Raw genomic sequence first — 24,959 nt, 5'->3', positions numbered from 1 at the left:
CAATTGTTATTTTTATTATTATTATAATTATTATTATTACCAATAATATAAATAATAACTTTCTCATACCCAAGTGTGCCATCCAAAAAAACCCTCTGTTGTTCTGATATCTTATTCTTGTTAATTTCACCACCACATTGTATAGACTAATATAATACGATGTAAGATTTTAAAAATTGTTGCAACAATTGTTTCAGATGTTAGATTTTTGGATTGATTTTTAATTACCACATTCTTATTGATCACAGTAATAACCAGACAGATTCTGAACACTTCTTTGGGGAATTTTAGATGTTTATAAGAAATGATATTAGAAGGTCCACTTCTTCTATTCTGAGGAAAAGGATGAAGTTTTAACCATTGTTATGCGGTACAGAGGTACTGAACACAGTGTTGTGATAAGTTTTAACCATTGTTATGCGGTACAGAGGTACTGAACACAGTGTTGTGATAAGTTGGTGCCAAACAGCAATAAAAAATATACAATGAAAAAATATGTTTGCTCTTCTGGAAATCACATAAATACAGACATAAAAATAAAGTTTATAAAATTAAGTATAATCCAACAGTCCTCCTGTTATCACAGAATAAGGATCAAAGGGATAATAATTGGACACACAAACATGAAATAATCACCTAAAGGTAATCAATAATAACAAATCATAAATGCTATATATAAAATAATAAGTAATAAGTAAATAAATAAGTAAATAAATAAATAAATGCTGTGGATAATGATAATGAACAATGCTTACACATGCTGACTTGTAACAATTTTAGGAGACCATTTGCAATAAGCAGTTAAGCCTAATTTAATGAACTATTCTTATACATCATGAGTTCTAACAACTAGAGGAAGCACTTGCAGCGAACTCTTATTTAAAATAATGATTATGTATTTGATTCAATAAAGGGAAGTATAAATAGAAATAAAGTGCAAAGTAAACTGTTAGTATAAAGTGCTGGAAAACAGTTAGTTCCATTTAGACTTAATCAGATGAATTCTTCAAATATTGTAACAGTAATTTTGGCTGATGACTTTGGTTTTATGCCAAGTGACATGTTGCATATGAACAAAGGTGCACTGTATCATCCGAATGACCGGGAACATCAGATCCAAAACGCAAAGGATGCAACTAATTGACTACCTTTCCCAGCTTTAGTGGGATACTACCATTTTTCTTCATCATCTGAGAAATATGATCAACATTCACTGACTTAGCTGACTTAGAGATTTCACCTTCTATAGAAATTACAGTAACCGTTTCATTCTTACAGATAATATAACAAATAGGGTGGATACAATATAGTTTAACAATTAGACTGAGCAATTTGATATGAAGTTCAATATGCTAAAACATGTTATATGTATGTTTAAAAGGTGTGTGCTGAAGAAAAGATGGGACTCTTTTATGTGACTACACCACAGAGCACAGACAACTGTAGTCTATTGATGTAAGGTTACTATTATCCAAAGGTTTATGCTCTGGATACTTGGTTCTTCTCCCCCATCACAATCTGAGGTTAATGTGACAAATTGGACTCCCACTCCACATCATTCTCCACAAAGCACCTTAAATCACCTCAACAAAGGAGAAAGACAGCATCACAAAATACACACAGATGTATAACAATTCCTTAACAATCAGATGAAATGTTGTGAAGGCTAACCCTTAGTCAATTTATATTTGAAAAGGTATGATGTAGATAATCTCTTCTACCATTTCTTTCCACTGGACAGGAATCTAAAATACCAACAGTAAGGCATCATGAAACATTAAAGAGTAAGTGTGTGTAATGTGGCAATTTAATAAAACATCTGTTCACCCAAATATATTTGTTGGTGTTATTTCTGTGTTTTGAGAAAAAAAAACAGATTTTCATGGAGAGAAAATTAAACATCCCTACTGATTGTTGCACAGCCACCTTATTGTCTGTTGCTGTGAAAAAATTGTGCATGTGTAATAATTTGGCTCTCCTTTTAAAAATTTCTCCCAATTGGCAACTGACTACAGAAAACAAAACAGAGTTTGGTATGTCCAACTCATCAGATGGCAAAGGACAATCATTTTATGAGAAGTGTGTTTCTTTTTTGTCTACTCAAACATGAAAACAGTGATTATCTGTGGCATGGAAAGGCTTGGCGGTACCAGAGGATTTGGAGAGCCTTTTCCTCATCACATAGACCACTATAACTTGCATTAATATCTGCATTTCTCCTGTGTCATCATAAGACAAGGGATCCATTGCACTATAAATCAGAATGTATTTAATAAAAAAATGCTGTAATTTACCAATTACAGATCCACAACCATATCTGTTGCCTCAGAAAAGTAAAAAAGCAGCAGAGCCAGCTCTGCTCTTTTGCGGTCTCTTTCACAATAACCCCATCTGCAAGGTAGGATGTCACAGAATGTGAATGATGTCATTAGTGTGCACAGTATGCCCAGATTTACAGTACGCCCCAAAGGGTGTGCATTGACTAAGGTTTGAGATTAAATATGAGCGAATAGTGTTAATTATTGTATAAATTGCAGTTGTTTTTCTTCCCTCTGCCTTCATCTTGTGGTAAGTAATGTGGTATATGATGATATTTGACACATTTATAAAAACATCCTGGATAGTGTTAATCTGTTAATTGTTTTTCCATATTTTGTGTGGTGTTCTGTGAACTTTCTGGAGTTTTGGAATCGCTAAGCTCACCCATGTGGCAAACAATATAGCAAACCTTTTATTATGACATATTATAATATGTTAATGATGTCCCTGGCTGCTTTATTTACTTCAGCCTTGTGATGCCCTGTTTTAATGGCATTGACCCTTTTTGGTTCTTATGTTGAGCGAGAACAGCAACAGAAATCCTTTACAGTTTCATCTGAAGTCCAATGTGCTGTACAGAGCCAAAGTAAAAATGATGCCACTGTCCAGTCACTGTGCAGTTACCTACAGCCTACACTGCATTTTCCCTAGACTTACATTTAACATTACATTTTACATGTTGTCATTTTCATACCTGACAACTAGCGATGTTGTGACTAAATGGATTTTAAAGTGCTCATTTCTTGTTAGTAGTTTCTATAGCTTCTATGTGCTATAGTCTCAAGCACTGAAAGGTGCGTTATAGCCCTTGATTAATGTGATATGTGGGAATTTGTTCCATTACCATGATAAATGCCTTGTAAACACAAGTCACAGCTATTCATGCATCATCATAATCCAGGATTAGAAAGAGCTGGCCAGACCCATAAATGCAATTAAGTACTGACAGGGCCAACTCATCGATACCGTGCTTAATCCATCCTTGTGTTCAAAAACACATAATGACGGCCCAAAATAAACTTAATTAAAAATAAAGGCCATGCTAGCTTTTAACCTGTGAACAAATGTCAAATCTTAATGCCATGCTGAGCAGTTAAATGCAACTTCATTAAGCTAATTTTTATTTTGTCCCCACACTTTTCTGTACAGCTGTCCTTTTGTGTTTAATTGCAGGTGACATTTCAGGGCGTTTCACCACTGTAGCCATTGGCTCCTTCACCACTCAGCATAGTCATGCCCCTTTGAGAGCACTCTAAATTGTCTCCTTCAATTTTCTTCCAGATCTTATTTTTAGCTCCTGGGACATTTAACTGATGTTTTTCAGAGGAATATCTCAACTCCCTAGCAGTCTGGCACTGCCATTATCAGAGTGATGGTCAATTGAGATGATCAATTTGCATAATGAGGCGTTAAATTGTACCCATCTTCTCTTTCCCCCCACTTCCAGTAGCCCACCCCTTCTAGAGACGATGCAGAGATAGGATACTCCAGCTTTGATATGACTACTTTGTGTCAGTCTTCAAAGATAACTCTGCAGGACGCAGGCTAAACCAGTGTATTCAGTCAGAAGAATGAAACTTACATCAGAATTAATTAGATCAATGCTTTGCTGAGCTGTAAAGTCACTTACAGTTGAATTTACTGCTAAAAATACAGGTAAACATTTCAATGCATTTGAGATATAAGCGATGTAACATCATAAATGATCAACATCCCTCACTTAACACGTCTCACATGTGTAAATCACTTATGGCTGGGAGAAAAACAACTGTAATATCATGTTTGAAAGCTCACTCAGAAATTCTTACCTTACTGGATCATGGTGAAGACAGACCTGAGACTTTATTGTGTTATCCTCACCAACACTGACAGTTTTAATATTTCTCTAATGTAATATCTTTTTAAAATTGTCAAATAAATCAAATCATCCCACAAAAAAGATGACATTGGTGGTACAGAGGGAAGCTAGCCCCTAGTAAAGTTCAACCTCTTAAGTTGTATTGACAGGTGTGACAGTGTGATTGATGCTAGAAGCCTTTGAGAAACAGCTGACACATGATAGAGCTATCAGTGGTCTGTTTTATATCATGTTGAACAGCTGCTTTTAGAGGATCTTTTCTTCATGACACATGAACTTCAAATCCTAGAGGTGGCAGACACATGACAAATACACAGCTTACTCTTTTTTATCAACCACACCAAATGATAAAAACTGAGTGATAAAAACATACTGATGCTGTAAAAATGTGAAACAACTTTAACAGGGAAGCTATAAAATCATGCTTTTGCAACATAACCCATCTTAGCAGTTTTAATATAACCTAAATAGCATTTTATGTCCTATTTTAACAGCTCTTTAGTGTTGCATATTTCTGTTAAGGTGTTGCTTGAATAGTGAGTGAATATTTGTGCCATAAGTAATATCTTAAGCACCCACAACTATATTATTTGTTTATAATGTTTAATCCTCGTTAAGCAGAACCTATATAATTATTATCTTACAATTAATATTTTATGGAAAGCAGCTTCCATTATGGAAAACTACTCAATGAAAATACATACAGTGCATACCTGATTAAAATGAAAATATCTAATGTAAATTTTACTATATTCTACTTAGAATGATAGGGTAAAAAAATGTATATTAGTCTAGTATTCAGTTAATAGAATAATATACATATTCATATCATATACATTGATATAATGTATATATTTTTACATATTTCACTCATATCTTGTAACTTCATAATATCTTTTGCATGATTATTGAGGACAACTTTGTCATAATTCTTAATATTGTTCCATAGGAGTCACAGCATTTACACAGCAATGCTAGTGCTCTAGTGTGATGATACATGTTTGGATGCATACTTGGGTTTCATGCATGTATGCTTGTCTATCAGTGCACGACTGGATGCATGTGTGCGTTTCCTTGTGGGTCTATCAGTGCAAATTCAGTACACAGACATTTTTGTCATGGCATTTGCCCTATGTTTAGGCCGCTCTGTTTAGGATTAGATAGCTGAGCTTTACATGGTTGACTGGAACCTAATTTACCTTGATCAAGACAGATGAGAAAAAAACAAAACAAACTTACTCCAAAGTAAGTAAAGGTGACGTATCCAGGAATTGTTCTGCTCTAGTTGAACAGGGGTGACATGCCCATAGCTACATGGCTCTAGGACTCAAGTTTGCATGGCAACATGTGGTGACTTGTCTAGAATTCTCAGCTTTTTCCTCCTGTACTCCCCCTGGAAACTGTACTTAACATAAGATGGTTGCTGGAGGTGTTTGTGCGGAACCGCTTGGAATGCATCCCATTAGCATAAAGGAGTGATTGATTATTTTAATGACAATACTGTAGATGTGGAGATAAAAAATAATAATAAGAAAGCAAGTACAGCATAGCATAACCTAATATACTCTCTCTCAGAGCTAAAAGGGTATAATTTGACATTAGCAGGTACCACACAGACAAATTAACCCCATATATATATATATATATATATATATATATATATATATATATATATATATATATATGCAAAGCACTTATATATATGCAAAGTATTTCAGCTTGCACACAGATTTGCATAGATATGCCCATGAAGGACAAAGTAAAATAATAGTGAATTCCATTTAGATAATAGTGTGTTTCATGTTTCTCATAATGAACATGGATTTACTAAATTGCTGAAGGAGTAGAGATGCATGTGAGCTAGAGGACAAACGATTGGTTAATTTACTCCTTAATGGCTACTGAAACCCAGAAAACCATTCAGAACTTCTTAATTCAGAGAGCCCAACAAGGAATGTACTTGCATCATACAAATAAGTGCTTAAAGGTAGACCTCTGCTGTATAAAGAAGCTGCTGTCTTTTTATGCCTTTTTGAGAGAACTCCCTCATTTGGTCAACAGCATGAAAACTGTGGAAGAACCAGGGACTATCTTCAAACCCTCCCATAGGCTCACAGTGAGTGGTGTAATGTGTAATGAGGATGCAAGGTCGCTTTGGATGACAAAGACTTCAGCCCCGATGCTATTATAGTGACTGCTCTAGGCTCTGATGGAATAGATCAAAATCCCTTGTTAGCAATAACAACCTGTCTTCAAAGAACCTCATAAACTGCTGTGACTCTTCATGTCTGTACTCTTTCACAAGTTATATTTTGCTATCCAATTCATTTAAGGGCATCCACAGACAGATTACTAAATCAGAATAAGCATGTTGAGTACCTTGATTGAAATGGTAAGTAGCACTAGGGGGCACTATTGATGTATGCACTTTGTACTGGCATCTTACACATCTGGCAGTACCAGCCCTTTTCATCTCAAACTAATCTTTGGCTTAATATCCTATTTGATAAAAGTGTGAGCGTTAATTAGAAGAAGCAACAAATTTCATACCCATATAACTTTTTTTTTTTGCTGTTCTTTACAATGACATCAACCACTAAGGATGAAAATACTTTCCACACTCTTTACGTGCAGTGCTGCCAACCCAGTGAAAGGTGGCAAATTTTAGAGTTTTAATAAAGCTTCTCTTTTAAAATACAAATTAATCTCAAATACAGAATCTAACTTGCATAAATCATTCACAAGACGTTTGAAATCATAGGTAAATATTTCATTAGTTTTTTTAACTAGTGGGTTTTACAGTCAGTTAGACAGACTGACAAATAAGTATTCCATGAATTCAATACCTGGATGATAAAAGCTGAAGCCAGACCTGAACCACTGAAAAGCTGGCCACTTGCCCATGTCTGCTCACTTTCATTGGAAAGCTATTCTGTAATGTTGCCATTTTCATGACATATGAGAAAAACAAACTCATGAATGTATCCTGCCTCACAGTGCCTTACTACAGATGACAACTAATGACATGCTGTCATCATGGTAAAGCCCTCAAAACTGCAATAAAGCAGTTATGGCTACTACAACTGTCCACAGTAAATACGAAAATACTGTGGCTTGAAAAAAACTTTATTTCAGTGCACATACAAAATCTCAGTACTTGTCTCAATTTGAGTTAGTAAGATTAAATTAATGAAAGAGTAATTGGAAAGGTTCACATCTTACTACAGTTGAGCTCAGAAGTGATGCAGACATGTCTGGTTTAAGGGGAGCTAATTAGTGGTGCTACTGCTTTACCTCATATGTTAGTGGGTAAAACAGTTTGGTATTTTGCTCTTGACATTTCAATTCCAACTGCAATTTTGTGCCACATAGTGCCACATGCTGGGCTAATATGTATGAACAGAAATTGTACTATTTTGCTTTATTTGCCTAACACCTGGAAATAAATTAGGAGGTGACGTGCCATGGAGTTAAATTCTTCCGTATGCTGCGTGATTTGTTTTTCTTAAGCACTTACAAGGATGCGGAGTCCAGATTGTGGTCCAGGGGGAATTCCATTACAGACACATTAGTAGTTTGTGATCTATTAAAACTGCAGATTTGATTTGTGTAGTCGACACTGTCTGTGTACAAATAATTTCAGATTATCCTCCCACTATAATAGTGCACATTTTCTAAATGGATTTTCAAATCAGATGCAGTCTAGTACACAGATTACTATGACTTCTTTTGTTTCTTTTTTTTTTTGTCTGAGCGGCATTTGTTAGGTTTACTTTTTTATTGGTATGATGTATCTATCAAACTCTCTCACAGGAGCAATACATGGAATTTAGCTGTATGCTCAGACTGCGCTTCTCTTGATTTGTGTTTTGAGAAACCTCTTTAATTATAAATCACAAGCAGTTCTCTCTCTAGACTTTCTGCTTTTGATTCCCACAAACAACAGGTCCCGTTAAACCCATACACAAACATTTTTCACAGACGTACCAAAATCCCCCGCAGACCTCCGCCTGCACTTTCAGTGGTGGAGCCCTTCAGGCAATACACTTCCCGAGCCCATCTCTCCAAGTGTCGCTTGAGTGTTGATATCACGCCTTCATGAAGCACTGGCAGACAGAGTCCTAACAGTAAAAAGGATGAAATGATAACAGAAACAAGGGTTCAAGGGTGAGATTCAATACTGCAAGTGCTGGATAATTTTACAGAAGTCCACACACAACAGACAGTGTAAGTAGACCTGCACATCTTCTTTAAGCACAGTTTCTTTTAAAAAAGCAACCATGTTAAATTTTCTCTTCACACTCCCTCACACTTTGGACAGATAAAGGAGCCTTTATTCCTTCTTTTCAAGGTACAAAAGTTACATCATTGAAGTCTCTCTCACACATTTAATGACTTACTTTCCATACTGTAAAGAAGCAGCCATACTTGACAATGACTGCACAGCCACACATGAACAATTTTTATAAGGGGCAGCTCAAAGTTTTGTGGCAATGTCATGTGTGCCACAAAAGAGTCTGATGGCTCTGCAAGCCCTGATCCCAGCCAATTCTAGGCATTGAAGCGGTTTAAGACAGGAGGATTTTGCCGCCAAGAGACCTGTGCAGCATCCCTGATAAATAAGCACAGGACTGTTTGCTCACCAGGGGAATAACAAGAGGAAGAGGAGTGACCATGGGGAACAGATGGACAAGATCTTCAGGGGGCTTCAGCGGCACCTCAGGCGCAAAGCTGTTTCACCTCACTGAGGGACTTGACGATGTCAGATACACCCTTGCGCATGCTTTTCTCTCCTGATGGCTGGAAATGAGCTTGGGCAGGGCCCCGCCATGCTCAGATCTGTCAGGCTGATTGGTGCCTCCACAACACCTCACACTTGTGTTCGAACAGAGGCCTCTGACAAACATGACAAGCAAATCAGCCTCCTCTCTCACACAAATCACCTGTGTACACCAGCTTTGTTGTGACAGACTGGGTTAGTGGCCAAAATCCTGATGAAGACTACTCACTGTTCGTAAGTTAAACTGCTCAGTTTAGAGGAAGCGCATACCTGATTTTAAGACAAAGATCAGCTAATGGTCGCCGACCTTGTCTATCACTCTGTAGAATAAAAACTCTATAAAGCTATATAAAGCTCTGCAGAAATTCTTAATCAGAAGGTCACATGATTGCAGAACAAACATATATAATACCTGTAAATAGAAGTTCTAAAGGTAGTCATAATAGAAATTATAGTGATGATGAATGTCAGCAAGACAAAGAGAGTGAGTGTGAAGAGGAGGTCACTAAAGGCTAGCAACAGAGTGTTTGTGTGCAGTATAGAAAGTGCTTATGACACAGCATAATTTATTTAGGCATAAATATATTTCCCACAATAACCTAATTATTAATTATCTCATACAGAGCAGTTTTTTTCTATCCTCGCTTAATGTTTCAAGACTTCACTACACTGAAAGCAGCAGTGTAAGATTTTATAACTATAAACTCAAAAGGCCATAATTACACTGTTCACTAGGAATATAAGGCACTATACTAAAATGGCTCCTTTGCAACAATGCAGGATTTGATTAATGAGAAGAGACACACCCTATCAATTTAATGCTACACTTCATGATGCACATTTCACATCTATCAACTACTTACACCCTGTTCACCATAACAAAATATGCTGCTACTGATATATTGGGAAATGACTCCTATCCACTTGATTATACCACAAAATATTTTAAATGTTGCCTGTCATGAAAACCAGCTAAATCGGTGAGGACTCATGGCCTTATTTAAAAGTACAAGCCTAGACTGAAGCAGCAATGTTAGCCTTGATGTTTGACATAGAAAAGGAGATGAAATGGTCTTGAGTAGTAGGCTATAAAAGCTATAAATAAAATCTAAGTAGCAGAAAAGACCTAATAGGCCTAATATTTCTACTACAGATGCTAATAGCCGCTTAATGTCGGTGCTATAATTGTGTTCAGGCCATTTACTTGGCTGTGTCTGTGAGAATGTGTGCAGAGATAGAGAAAGAGTGAGACACCCTCAGGTATCTACAGGCCACAAAGATAACATCTCCAGCTGCCTCAAAACTATGCATGCTACCAAAACCAACATTTTTTTTGGTGTATGCACTTTGTTGTTGCTTTCACATGGTCATCTAAAACCTTCAGTTTATTACAGGTAGGATTGCAATGGATCACTCTGGGTGCAGTAATATGATCTCAGACACCCAAATGGCACTGAGCACTGTAGCTTTCTTCTATAGTGTTCAGAGCTGGTGCAAAGCTTTATTCTGTCAGCTGAAAGCCTCATTCTGCTGTCCAGAAGGCTGCAAGGCTGCTGGGAGTTCTCAGTAACTGCAATCCTCTGGGAATGAGGTCTCTACTCTAACCAGTGAGAGAGAAGGTTGAGGGGTAATTAAAGACAAATATTAAAAGTTGCTTCATTGGTCAGGGGTGAAATTTCAGTGAAACGGAACCAGAGTGAGGGCCACCTTTTCCTGCCCAGGGCTTCCTTTGCCTCTCTGTCTAATGCAAACACAAGAATTTTAATTCAGACATTGGGGAAGGGCCACTAACTATTAAAGTATTAAATAGAAGTAACCTACTTACAGTGATTACTGAGATAAATATTTATCTGAAGATTTTAGTAAATTAATCTCTGGGAGTTACAGTATCAGAGTATATTCTCTTATTCAGTACATAATGTATTTGAATAAAGGTTATTTCTCTAGAAACTACATCAAACTCAAAAGCAATACCACTGTAAAAATAATATCATAACAGCCATTTTGCCTACTCCAGGAGTTTAAAACAGCTGTTGGTGCAAATCATATCACAAAAAACCTGAATAATAAAAGAAGTGTTATTGCATGGTGTTTATATAATTTATGGTGATTATGCTTGCCTCTCAGGAGCGATAACTGCTATCTCATAAAAAAAGCATCTGAAAACCAGTGCAGCCAGCAGGTCTTGAAAATGCAAATCCAGCTCTAAATATGAATGATGGAGGCATTCAAAAGGTTATCACACGTTTCTGCCCTGCTTGAAAAGTAAGGTAAGGTTAAAAATGAGTAATACAGCTGGAACACTGAACAATTATTTTAATTTGAGGGAAATAGCACCTCACCTTAAAGACATAGCATGACATCTATAAAACATACAAGGCACCATGCAGTACTGAGCAAACCTTTCAGCACAGTGTGTTCCAAATATGTACCAAATTGTGTAATGTGTTATGCAGGCATGGCAAAGCACTTAATCTGGCTAACAGTGGTGGCTCAACAATAGAGAAAAATAGGGATAGAAATACTAGGTCATAGTAAGGTTTTTTCACAATACTTCACTTATCTCAGGCAGAAAGGAGATTGACCAAGAGCTCGCCTCTCCATATGTTAAAACTAGGTCACTCTTGTCTCAGTCAAGGATCTCTGACATACTTTGAAATGCATGAATATGTGCACACTGAATGCATACATTGTCTGGGAATGTCCACTGGTGGAGGGTGAAGTGTCACTCGAACTTGTGGAGTGAACTGGCATCTGCTCCCTGAGACTGGATTGTGAACACAGTGCCCCACGGTGAAAGGGCAGCACCTTGCCTGATGGCTCTTGGCAAAATAGCCCATGCCTGACATGGATTTCTTAGCTCTGAATGGTGTATAGCAGATAAAATTAATTTTTACACAAAGCTAAACTTTTATTCTAGTAGTTTTATGTGCAGGTATATTATTCAGATATATTATTCCACCCTTCATGATTGCTGAAAACTTTTTGTTTGGACAGTTTATATATGCTTATATTAACCACTATCACATTATACCATTCCTCAGTCACACCTCTTCAGTTATATATAGTATAATTTACTATTCTTGAAGGTATAAATTCATTCATGCTTGTAAAGCCCAAGGGAAAGTTACTGTAAAATACTGCTGCATTACTGTGCTTAAGCCTCATTGTTTTTCATAAAGAACCATATTTAACCTGCCTGTTAAAGGGGACGCAAAAATAAATGGATTCATGGATTCAAGTTCCACTTTGAACCTTTTTTGAAGAACCAAACAATTGTCCTATGTAGCAAGACAGAACAACAATTGAAGAATACCTCAAGTGTAAGTTTGTCATACCATGAATACGAACAGTTGAGTGGTATCTGGGGAAATGAGATGATAACTATTCTCCTGTTCTCTCTCACCCTTTCGCCACAGACACTGCAGATCTATGAGAGAGTGAGCCTTGTTGCTAGGATACCAAACATGGCTCTTTAAAGAAACCAATGAGGAAAGACTATAGACCAAAAAATAAATAAATAAAGGGCAAGAGACTGAGAGCAAAAGAGATTTCCCCAACTACACTAATGGCTTTTCAGTTGTTTTGAAAATGGAGCTGATCAATGAAAACAATTACACATATAACCGTGCATCTTTTTTCCCAAAAGCCTTCAACCACTTCTGCAAATCTACAAACAAGTGAACAACGACAAAACAAATGATACAATAAAATAAGATTCACAATAAAGACATTTAGGATCCACAGATGATGATGAATTCCAGTTCCAAATTCACATATTGTATCCTATATAATCAGACTTCTGTCGCTGGCATCAGACTAATGTAAAAGAAGTTGAAACAGTTATTGTTAACTTATTATTTGTTTGTTATTATTTATTATAAAGCTAATATTTGAAAAAACATTAAAATCGGATCCCTAAATTGTCTGTGCACTACATTACGGACAGTCACCCAGAAAGTATTCTGTACACACATATAAATTATTCCAGTGTAATTACATTTATAAACCTTTATTCTGTAAAGTTTTTAAATGATACCACCCACCCCAATTAATTTGGAGATTTGTATGGCTGTGAAGCTTTAATAATATAACAATATTATTCAAAGGATCAACTGCAATTTGTTGTACAGTTTATTGGCCTGTGGCACAGTGGTTGTTCATCAAGATTTGTTGGTCTGTTTGCAATCTTTGCATTGTCTTAGTATTTGCATGCCTAGTATATTGTTTATAATGTGGACTGTTCGTGTTTTTTTGATTGGTTACAAAACCTGTCATTTCCTACTCTATTTATCAAGAAAAAAAGCTCAGTATGTGAAATTCTTAAGTTCCTTTCCATGACAGGTTGCACCAGCAGACACAATCACCTGAGATGATAACGGCTACTGCGGCAAGTTGAGCTCCCTGGCACAAAGAGGTTCGTTTAAAATGTTTGTGATAGGATTGAGGCATCATTAGTGAGCGGAGCTCACACATTTAGATTACCTCATGATGCCAAGAAAAAGCAGGTATGCCCCCCTACTACCACAAACACCCTTGATGTCTCCATCAGACAGACAGTCAGTAGATGTATGGCTCTGGAAGGCACTCACATTTCCACAGAGACTGGAAATTCAACACCAGCTTGTTAGTAAAATCTCTCGACTCAGGGCAGCCATTTAAAAGTGCAATTTTACTTAATGTTATCTCTTCATGGTACAGTGAGGAATTTTATCTGATGAGCTCACCAAAGTGCAGTCCTCAGTAATCATATCCTTATACCCACTTACTACAAAATTAGCAGCCAACAGAGTGAATTTGTGTTCTCAGTACAAACAAATGTCTCTTGTGAGTATGTCTTAGTGAATGTAAATGGCATTATATTCTGTTGTATCACAAAAGAAGGTGAAGTCTCTATTATCAACTCTGCACAGATATTAACCCATATGAATCTACATGATAAAAGACATTTCTGACTACAAATGGGAATGGGAGCAAAAATATACATACAGCTATATTCAGTTGTGAGTTACAGGTAATGAACCATAGGTATTTCATTATAACACCATAACCTACCACAAAGATAAAGCTTCATCATTTGTATGATGACTGGAAACAACATTAATATTAAAGCACTTGTCATTGTTTTTATCTTTCTGTTATAAGAGCATCAAGATGTGACACAGCTCTTCTATCCCTCTGAGATAGAGTCATAAGTGTGTGTTCATAGCCACTGCTATTCTCATTTTCAGATAAGATGCTGACCTACTTAGTTTTAAGAAAATGCAGATGCCACAATTACTAGAACACTCTGTGGAGCAGAACTAGCACTACAGATGGTATCTCTGCCTACACACCACAAGTGGTCTGATGAGTCCTCTTCAGAAAGAAGATAAACTTGTCAGTTTTCAAAAAGCTGTTTGATTTTGATGCCTTAAGGTAAGCATAAACTAAAGTCATGAGCTTGGTCTACCTCCAAGTGTTAAAGGACTTGACATGCAGACACATTAAATAATTACCCTCTCAAAATTTAAACCAAAAGATTGTGTTCTTCTATAAATGTTATTACCTCTTCAGACAGTCTGGTCTGTCCATTGGATTATATTTGCATCCTTAAAAGTGATCAGTGAGAGCTAGTGTCTAGGTCTAGGGTGATTCTAAGTGTCAGACTTCTGGAGAATCATAGTTTCTCAGATCTCAGTGGTCTAATAATCAAGTCTTGAATCAGGTGTATTTGTGCAGGGAAATCACCAAACTCTTCCATGTCATTTTCTAGGACTGCACTTAGAAAACCCCTAATTTAAAGCAAATGCAAAAATCACGGTTAAACCTCAATGAATGTTACTCATTGACATGCCTGCTACTGTTATTTTATATTATACTACTATGTCATTTACTATCTACGAACCAATATAATTTCCACTACTATAGCCCATGAAAAGGGGCTTATTACTCTCAGGTTTGTCAGATATGCAGAATGAAAGGCCATATTTGGTATCACCTCTGTTATAGTGAGTTCCAAGGTTTATATTCCATATAGTCATCTTTCACTAAGAGATAATCCAACATTGTACATACTACTATAACTTATCTGAACAAATTATTTGGACAGCAGATACAAAAGTAACAAATTCTAAATAGTAAAACCTTTTTTCTAGACTCAGGGGAACGCCTACTAGGAATATAAAATGAAACTGTGTCATACCACTAAACTGGCCTTGTAATACTTGATTACAGCAAATGCATCCGATAGATCACACATTTCTTGGAGATGTGTGATTGTTTTGGTAGAATGTTGTAATGACATATTAATATAGTCCAAAGTATTATACTGAACCTACAGTATTATTTGGGCAACAGTAGACGTACTGTGATGCAGCAATTTGCATTCATCTATCTGATAGTAAGATGGTGGAAAATAAAATGTCTTCAGTTTCACAGTCTTTATTTTATAATGTATCTTTCATGTTATCAGGCAAAAAAACCCAAACAAAACCAAAAATCTAAAACACAGATGACCTATTATCTGAATATGCATGTGTACAGTAGAACAAAATATTTGAATTGTGGAATTTATGGAATTACCCAGATTTCTGCATTAATTAATCATTAATAAAAAAACCCACCATCAAATTCAACAAAACTAAACAAACAAACAAACAAACAAACAAACAAACAATCAAAAACATAATTGAAATGATCACAGTCCAGGCTGGAAAAATATGTGATCCCTTGTACTTAGTAACTGGTAGAACTTTCTTTGCAGAAACAGCTTCCAACAGGCATCTCCTGTAGATGTACACTTACACAGCAGTAAAGATGAATGTTATTCCATTCATCTTTATAATATTAGAATATCGTTCCAATGATATTTCTTGGATTCGTTGCACTCTTTAGGTCATGTCACAGCATTTTAACTGAGTTGAGGTCTGACTAGGTCATTCTCTAGATTAATGTTTTGTGTTTATGATTTCTTTAGTGTTGTTGCATCAACCAATTCATTTTAAGTCACAGGTGATGGACAACTGCCCTGACATCCCCCTGTAAAACTTTATGTAATTTGGAATTTATTGTTACATCTATGAGAGCAAGTGGCCCAAGGCCCTGAGGCAGTAAAGCAGACCATATTTCAGATCCTTCTTTTGATCAGGACATGGCTCACATGTGTTCTCTAGCCTGGAATGTTCAAATGATGCATACACTATTGACAAGAAGAAGTACAATGTTTGTATATTATTATATTAAGCAGATTGTATTTGTATATTGTGACTTATGTTAATCATATACTAGAATATTTAAGACTCTTAGAAGATTTTTAAAAGACTAACGTCTGATAAACTCTGTAAAGACAATGTGTCACTGAGTTTTTAGTCACAGACTATTATTTTACAAAGACAGAGATTTTGCAGGGTCACTATTTGCAAGACTGCAACTAGATTCCTTCTGAGATTTCTCATCATACCCTTGTTGGAAATGTACAAGAAGAAAAACTGCTGAACAATGAAACATAAGCAGTTTTTGCCTACAGCTGCCCTGGTGTGTGTAGTGGTTTGTTCTGAAAAAGCAGCCAAGGCTGAGACCTCCCTGGAGTCTCCTCCATGTCTTATGTCTTGTCTACACACCAGAGATGCTCCTGTACCCACTTTTCTGTGTCCTGTTTCATGCTGTAGAGAGAGCTCACCTAATGGTTTTTGACAACATCACTATTTGCATGACCAAAGACTAAAAACTCATGATAACATTAAATACCGTTGATGTTATCAAAACATCCAGACAAGAAAAACAGACTTAAGACAGCTATCCTGACCACCTTACACCAGATAACAGGATGGTGCCACAACTCTAGCAAAAGTCTCATGATTTTATTCTGACATTGGAAATTTGTTTGCGACAGTGAAATCACTTGAAAAGTTGTTTGGTGTAAGGCCAGCAATAATTGAAGATCAGTCCACATTTTCATAAATAATTTATGAATAATAAATAATTTATGAATAAGTGTTTGCAAACATTTTTGCAACTGTAGGTAAATGTATTATCTCATCCCGACAGCCATGTGAGTCCTGCAATACATTGTAGTGAGCAGGTCTTTTAAAGTAAAATACACTCTAATTAAGACATACTTAAGACATGATTCGTTTTCACACCAAAATAACTGCCTAAAAAGACTGCTTTGACAAAGAATCTAGACAGGCATGGCTGAAATGCTCCTTGTCCGATTTTATAAAAACAGGTGGAATAATTTGCCTATGTACAAAAGGGGAGATTACTGTTTTGGATGATGGGGGAGGGAAGTAACACACAAAACTGATGCAGAAAGCATTATATAAGCTTAAGGAACTTCATCTAGACATTTATCTCTGCCAACTTGCTTTATTTTAAATCAACAGACTTAAAGGCAAATACCCGTAATTAGGTTTCCAGAGTGAGGCCTAAAGCACAAATTACCTGATGCAACTTTTAGCAGTTTTAACTCAGTCATTAGGGTGTATGTATCATAACACTGCTAAACCAGCGTCATTCGATTGCAATAATTTACAGGTATTACAAAATTGCTATATAAAGCACCATTACTGCAATCCATTATTACTAATACCAAGAGCATATGTGCCTTGCTGACATATGATGGTAACATGCCACTATTAGGACTATAGTAGGTGTATATGTTCCCCTGGTGGAAACTGAAAACATAACCTATTATTTTCTAACGTGATCATTAGATGTGTGATCACACTGATGCCTATCTGAGACGCTGACAATGGAGCATGCCTATAAGTAATATATGCCTAGAATTCACTATTTATAAAAATTTGTATTTAAGTATTTCTGCATGTATAAATGACAAATTTCACTTCAATAAATATGACCAAATAATCTACAGAATCAAGTGGTATAAGCTATTGTGTAATTCTAACAATTTTCTATGAATACTTAGCATTAATTGTAAAATCTAAAATGCAGCAAATATGTAATAATAAAATTGAAATTAAAACAAACAAAAAAGTGTACATTTAGGTTGAGTAATTTGATTTGATTTTAATTCTGAAGCTGTTTAGTTGGGCAGCGTGATAGTGTCCGGCTTGTACTGTTTTTGGTGTTTGGGTGCAATTAGCAGGAACATGTCATCACCATGTGTCATTTGGTACTAATACTACATACATGCTGTCTTCCCTGAACCTATCAGCCATGCTTTCGATGCACTAAAAACAGTACAAACTTAATCTAATTGTGCCTCATTAAAATTTATTTGAAGTTACATGATTGATCAGCAGTGATCACTTTAATATCTCATGTATTGAGGTAAAGTTTACAGTCCAAAAATGGTGAACACTGCCCATTTCTGTTTGTGTACTGGAGTGCAGTGGGTTAACATTGATCTTTCTTTTGAGCTGGTGTATACATAAATAAAAAACAAAATTGAGTAGAACATCATCAGTACTGTTCAGCTTCTACCATTGCATTTTTTTCAACAGCACTGTAAAGAAGACTTAAACAAGTGTTGCTCACCAAATAATTAGGTTGCATCACTCATTACAAATTCCATGACTGCTTTGTATGAAAAGGCATCTGTATGATCCAGCTGGACACTTTCCAGTGCTTAGGTGTGCAATGCTGACACAGATTGTTCACAAAATCATACAGAGACCATCATTCTTGGAGCTTGCTTTTATTTTCTCAGTTGCCTTTTTCTTTAAGAATGAGGTTGTTATATGACAGGAAGGGTTGCGATGGACTGTGCAGGTTTCCAATCCAAGAGGACATGATTCACAGTGATTTAATTGGAATAATGTATGAATTGAGTCATGCTTCCAGTCGGCAGCGCTAACTCCCTGCTCCACCAGCCTCGACAGAGATCAATGCACCTAACCTCAATTCAAGAAAACATCCTTTAATGGATCCCCTGGGGACCCGGGCTGAGCCTCTTCCCTCTATTTATTTATTTATTTTAATTTGTCTCACTATAGTGCATACTTTTTAATTACCCACCAGAGGATAGAAAAGCCTGTGTCAGAATGCATTTTTTTATCCTGTCACACTCAACAAATACCATTTCATCACCTTAAGTCAATGTGTGACATATGTGGGTTTACTGTCCCCTGTGATAAGTTAAAACTGACAGAGGAGATGGTGAGAGCAAAAACAGGAAATTGTCTCTCTTGTAGTTTAGGAAAAGAAAGTTGGTAGGTATCAGCGTAGTCTGAGACTACTGGGTGGAATTAATGAGGTGTTGTAACGATCACACAAAATAATATAGATTTATTAGAATAAATGGCATTGTTTTAATCCCTCTGAGACAAAGGAGAGAGGTGAGGCAGAAAATTGCTAAAACAGGTTACCCTTGCATATTTTCTCTCACCATTCCTTTCAATATGGAAATTATGGAAATGAAAACTATTGAATCTATCTCACTTGAAGTTTTTCCCTGTACAGTCAGATTAAACTCTCAGAATGACAAGTTATTTTCCTTATGTACTAGAAAAAAGGAAAAACTGGTTTTGCCCATTATAATGAAACCTAATTAGAGTCCCTGTATACAAAATGGACATGCTGAAAGTTTATTACATTTAGTATATTTTCAAATAGGTTAGCGGTATATGTATGGTGCACACTGCCTCAGGGCCTGTTTGGTATATCCACTGACAACTGTTTTGCCCTGACAACACACAGGTAATTAAAAGTCAAAGACAGTAATTGGCAGGGACATGTGTCAAGACTTTAGTTTTCCTCTTCCTGGTTTACTGACTGTAAAGGTGAGGTTTTAACCCAAGCAGCAGCACACCATATCCTCACAGAAAGCATCAATTATTCAACTGGGAAAAGTATTATTTTTCTCAGTCTAGTTTTATTATCACATTGAATTTCTTTCATACTGATAGTATAATGAGTGCCTTAGTGCTGGCAATCACATTCCTTTTTCACTCTCTTGCCTTTTCTGTCTGTCTATGGGTTTCTACTGCTTTGTGCTGCACAATATGAAAGGATTTATAAAACATTTCTGATTCCTCAAACAGCACATTAATATATCATATCCAGAAACTGCACAATGAAACAATGTGGTGGACCATTTGATTTTCTGTAGTCCCACAGTTTGGAATTTAAAAAAAGTGGTTCAGGTTGAATTTTACTAATAATTGAACATAAAGTAATAGTCTACCACTCCATGTGCCACACAAATTAGGTACTGTAAGGCAGCGTAACATGAGCACAAATGCAGAGTGCATATGCTTCCAGACAGCACAAAATTCCATGCTTGTAATTGCAACTCTGACTCACCACAGACTGCCTGCTTCGCCCCCATAATACACACCTCCACAAGGCCAGCAGCACATCACACTCCTCACCTGTCTACACATATCAAGGATAGGCCACAAGATCAAATGTCTGAGCTCTTGCCACCCTACATTCTCCCCTTATTAGTAGCCTACAAGGGGAGTGAGACCATTTCACTACCTTAGAGGCAGCACTGCACTCTTCATCAATGTTAAACCCAGCCATTAAACTACCCACTGAAGAGCTGGATACATCTGATGGAACTACCAGATGCATACGACAAAGGATATACAACCCGTCCTTAATGAACAATTTTAAATGTTCTATACTCATACATGTGCTGTTGTTCCTGGATTATTATTTTTATTTCAAATGAGCTTGAGGGTACTTATTGTGTGAGATGTGTGAGATGATGCAGTTTGGTCCTAGGGGGTATTTTACTCTACCACTTCAGACAAGAGCTTGTGATTGGAGTTAATCTCATGTCTTCATTCCGCTCCTCATTTGTATTGCAGGCTTGGTTTGGAGCAGGAGAAATTACCATTTGGAGGTATAAATTATATTGTCAGGCAGCTGGCTCGGAGTGATTCGACAGGTCATCTCGCCCTAGAGTGAGTAGAGGAGAGAAACAGATTAGCCTCTTATTATAGGAAAGCATTCTAGGAGAGTCAGATCATGGGCCAAGGGCCTTCATTATTCTCTTATTATGTCAATATCATTACCTAAATCTTCACAATCTTCAACAAAAAAATGAAGGTTTGTAAACACTTGTTTATATATACTAAGTGCAGAGATTTTCAGTAATCCGCATCTTGCCTTTGTGTTATCGCATTTTATTAGGTATCATTATATGTCGTTTGTAGGGATAAACCAACTGAGTGAAGAACTGAGCATCAACGATGACTTCAAAGTGTCTCGATACTTGAATCGTGAGCTGAATGAATCATATGATGCAGTAAATTAGCATTTCAGTCAATGGTGTTTACCCAGCACTGTTTCAGAGAACACAGAGGATTTCCCATAGTGACTGTGTTACGAATGTTGCATAACCCCAGACACTTCACTATGACAGCAGGATCCACCATAATACTCATGCTTAATGCATATCATCTAAGAGCAAAAACGTATATTTAAAGGATTTAAAAAATGTTAATTAGACAAATTCTCCTGATCATAAGCCCTACATTTTTAATGATGATTGCCATGTAAACAAGGCTTGTATAAATTTGCCTAAACTGACTTGCTGTCACTTGTATTTCCCATGGTCTGATATATTAATAGTATTATTCATTAATTCTGAATGGAATCCTCACTCTCTTTTCATAGTGCTCTATCAAGTCGTTGCCCTATTAAAACACATTAACCACCAATTAGGCACTACTTAAACAAGACCAGTGGTGGGGGCCAGTATAAGGAGCAAATTAGTACTTTCTTTTGGTTGGGTTGCCTTAGAGATTATTGGAAATATGTTCAAATATCACTGGAAATATAGTGGGCTTGTGAATACTTAGCTACTAGTGAATAACTGATCAGAATAACAACGTTTGGCCAGTTTTCTTACAGCAAAATTAGAGGTGACATGTGAGTCAGGATAAACATCAGTTTCGCTTTCTATCACAGAATGCCTTGCAGGAGTCACTCTAACTCCATTTAGTATTTAGTTATGTACCTAAAGTCAGTCGACAACTCTTATAATTATATATAGCAACTAAATCACACCACAACTTGCACTAATATTCTTTTACTAATGTGTTTAGTGGTAATTTAATTATGTAAACTTAGGAAATGCAATAGTAAAACAAAGGAAACTTGTGTTTAAACAGGTCCAGTTTAAATATATACTAAATGACGATCATGCTGTGTATTTGATATAACTATAAAAAGCAAAGCAAACTAACAATACCCCTTACTCAAAACCCGAAGAATCACTCTAAATTAAACCAATATTTTTTTTAAAAGGATGTTATGATTGCAGATAAGGCCTTGACATTCTTAAGAACAAATTTCAATCACGGCTAATTGACAGTGAGAACCTGATCATTATCACTTCTCCATCTTGAAAGAAGATTAAATTTGCAGCATTTCCATCTTGTAAACAGAGATTATAATTCAGATGGTTTGATTAGTAATTCAGTAAAGCTAATATCCATCTGTAAGAACTTTTTAACCACTCATGCATAATCATTTCACAAACCCCGTGCAAGCTCACACAGTTCAGTGCTAAAATCATTTACAAGGTAAAAGCATTCCAAACCTCAGTGTGGAGTAAAGCTTCCTCACAAGCAAAGAATGAAATTTGGTGCTAAAACGTGAGCTAATCAGGCATTAATGCATTTAAATGTCAAGTGAAAAATAGCTCTACCTTAAAATGTGTTCATTTTCCAATAACAGGAACAGGTCTCATTATATTACCCGTGCAAATGTCAAGCCCTGTGATGTCAAGGCAGTGTCGCTGGGAACGATGGGAGGAAGGACAGGATTCAGCTGAAAGTGTGGCGCGGTAAAGATGCTGCAGGCTTTGTGATAGTGGTGTGCTTCTGGGGCCTCACTCCTTTGTTAGTCACATTTATGTGATTTCAGTGGTTACAGAAGTGGATGGTTCAACTCTCGAAAAATAACGATTCAGGTCAAGAAAGGCCATTTCACTAGCAGCAGCTCTGGTGCTGTCTCTGTTTATTCAAGCCAATATGTATTCTGTAGAAAGTGTAGGCAGGCTGCTGTTTTACCAAGATTAGAGGAATAAAACTAAAGTGTTTTGTTGTGGAGGCTTTAGGTATGTTAAATGGCATTCCATACACAAAAAAGGTGAATCGCAATGACTACAAAAAGATGGCAAATGATGTGCATGATGTGCATATGTGCATGAAAGCAATGAAATTCTCTTGACATGGGAGCATTGTGACTAATTTGGAAATCCATTCCAAATCCTAAGGAACCATAATGAAAACCAGGAAGATCAACTTATATCAGATGCCTTTGGCTTAATAAAGATGGTGCAACAAAATTCTAAGTTTTAATATCTGCCGTTCACTCACAAACCATACACCCACCATTGAAAAATGAAAGACAGAATCCACCTTCATAGAAGAATGGAATTCAGTGTGTGTGTTTCTGATCTTGAGCTTCTTTTTTATATTCAAGTAAATGCTGATATTACTATAATGCTGATAAAAGCGGATACTTTCAGTTTTGACCGATTTCATATACATCATCACTATCGGTAATGTAGTCACCTATAGCAGATCTTTAGTTTGGATCTTCACAAATTCCACACCTTCTAAAGAAAAGTATGGGATAATGGCTTCCGTCATTAATCGCCTTCGATGGCACTCTTCCTCGAGGACCTGACAGGTCAAATGCATTACTTTTCAGAAAGAGGAGACAGTCTGCTCATACATTGTTTTGGATATGCCTTTACTCTGATGTGGTGACATTAATATTTCCTGCAGAGAGTGTTTCCCCAGCAAAGTAAATACCAAATGTCTGTCTGAAAGAGATGACCTTGGGAAATATCTGTGATGATGGGATGATATATTCTGGATGTGTATGGGAGTATTTTAGCTTGCTATCACCTGCTCCAAACCAAGATTAAATGGAACAAAATGATAACAGGATTGAACTGACTACCGATCAATGGCTGACACGCTACTACTAAGTCTTTCCTGAAATTCTCTTCATGATGCAGTAAATACATGTTTTCTATTTTGTAGAAGAAAAGAACATTGCTTAAAATAGCTTGCAACATTTTCTGTAGCCTGATGAAATTTTTCAGAGAAAAATGTTAATAGCCCCCTTTCTCATCTGTCATGAAGATGGATCTTATTGTTTTACTACTTTAAGCCTTTATCTTTCATTAAAGTGTGACATTTATTTCAGTGTTTTCCTGCACACTCATGCCCTGAGTCAACAGTGGGAAAATAAAACCATTGAAATGAATGACTTTCCAATCAACAGAGAGCCATACTGGCAAAGAGGGTTGTAGTCATTTTCAGAATTCCCTGAAGACATTCCTGAAATAAATTGCCAAGAATGATTTCACTGATGGAGTGTATGAGGCATTGCCCTAAAGGCATAACAGAATAATACTGGTGGAAAAAAATTAAATATCATTAAGATTATATTATCTCAGGATTAAAAAACTCAATATTGTATTTTACTCAGATCATTTACGAGCAAAATGCTTTAAATTCTGTCAATTTCTCCAATGACATAAAAATAATCAGGATTTGGTGTTTCTACAAATCAAAATTAATCATTTGAAAACTGATCAGCACCATTTCATGTTCATACTTCTATTCCCATCCCCAAAAGCTTGTATCTTTCCATTTTTCTTTGTTGTCTTCTGTTGCAGTGAAAACACGACTCAGGAGTGCTTGTCATGACTCCCTCCTGGAAAGCTCTGGAGTGAGGCCTCTGTTTCCAGACTCACAATGCTTCAGTTACTGGCTTGCATGGGAGTTTAGCCTCCTTGGGAAAAGGATAGAGTGAGGCAAAGAAGGGGAGGGAAAAGCCAAAACCCAACACATGTAAGACCCACAGAGGAAAAGGTGGTGGTAGGAGGAGAAGTAGGGAGCTGGACACGCTATCCATTAGTGATGCTACTGTGGTACCACACGTGTTGTCCTGGAAATATTTGCACATGGCTTGACAGGAAGTCTGTAACTAAAAAGACAATAAATGACAGACAGGCTTAAGAGGCAGGCAAAAAAGAGCCCGCTGATTTCAGGGCCACTTTTGCAGTCACCGTGACAGCTC

The 24,959-nt window shown here is 36.6% G+C and overlaps 1 protein-coding gene across 1 annotated transcript in view; it reads right to left on the bottom strand.

The window, feature by feature from the left end:
• The window catches only part of negr1 (neuronal growth regulator 1), a 125,852-nt gene that overhangs the window by 2,950 nt on the left and 97,943 nt on the right, over positions 1-24,959 (bottom strand). Inside the window, exon 7 of the mRNA XM_026998811.2 lies at positions 8,165-8,298. Coding sequence (XP_026854612.1) covers positions 8,165-8,298 — 134 coding nt within the window. The remainder of the gene's footprint in view (positions 1-8,164; positions 8,299-24,959) is intronic.

Source organism: Electrophorus electricus, chromosome 3 (genome assembly GCF_013358815.1).
Source record: "Electrophorus electricus isolate fEleEle1 chromosome 3, fEleEle1.pri, whole genome shotgun sequence".
NCBI lineage: Eukaryota > Metazoa > Chordata > Actinopteri > Gymnotiformes > Gymnotidae > Electrophorus > Electrophorus electricus.
Note: the sequence above shows the minus strand (reverse complement) of the source record. Positions and strands in the feature narration are given on the sequence as shown.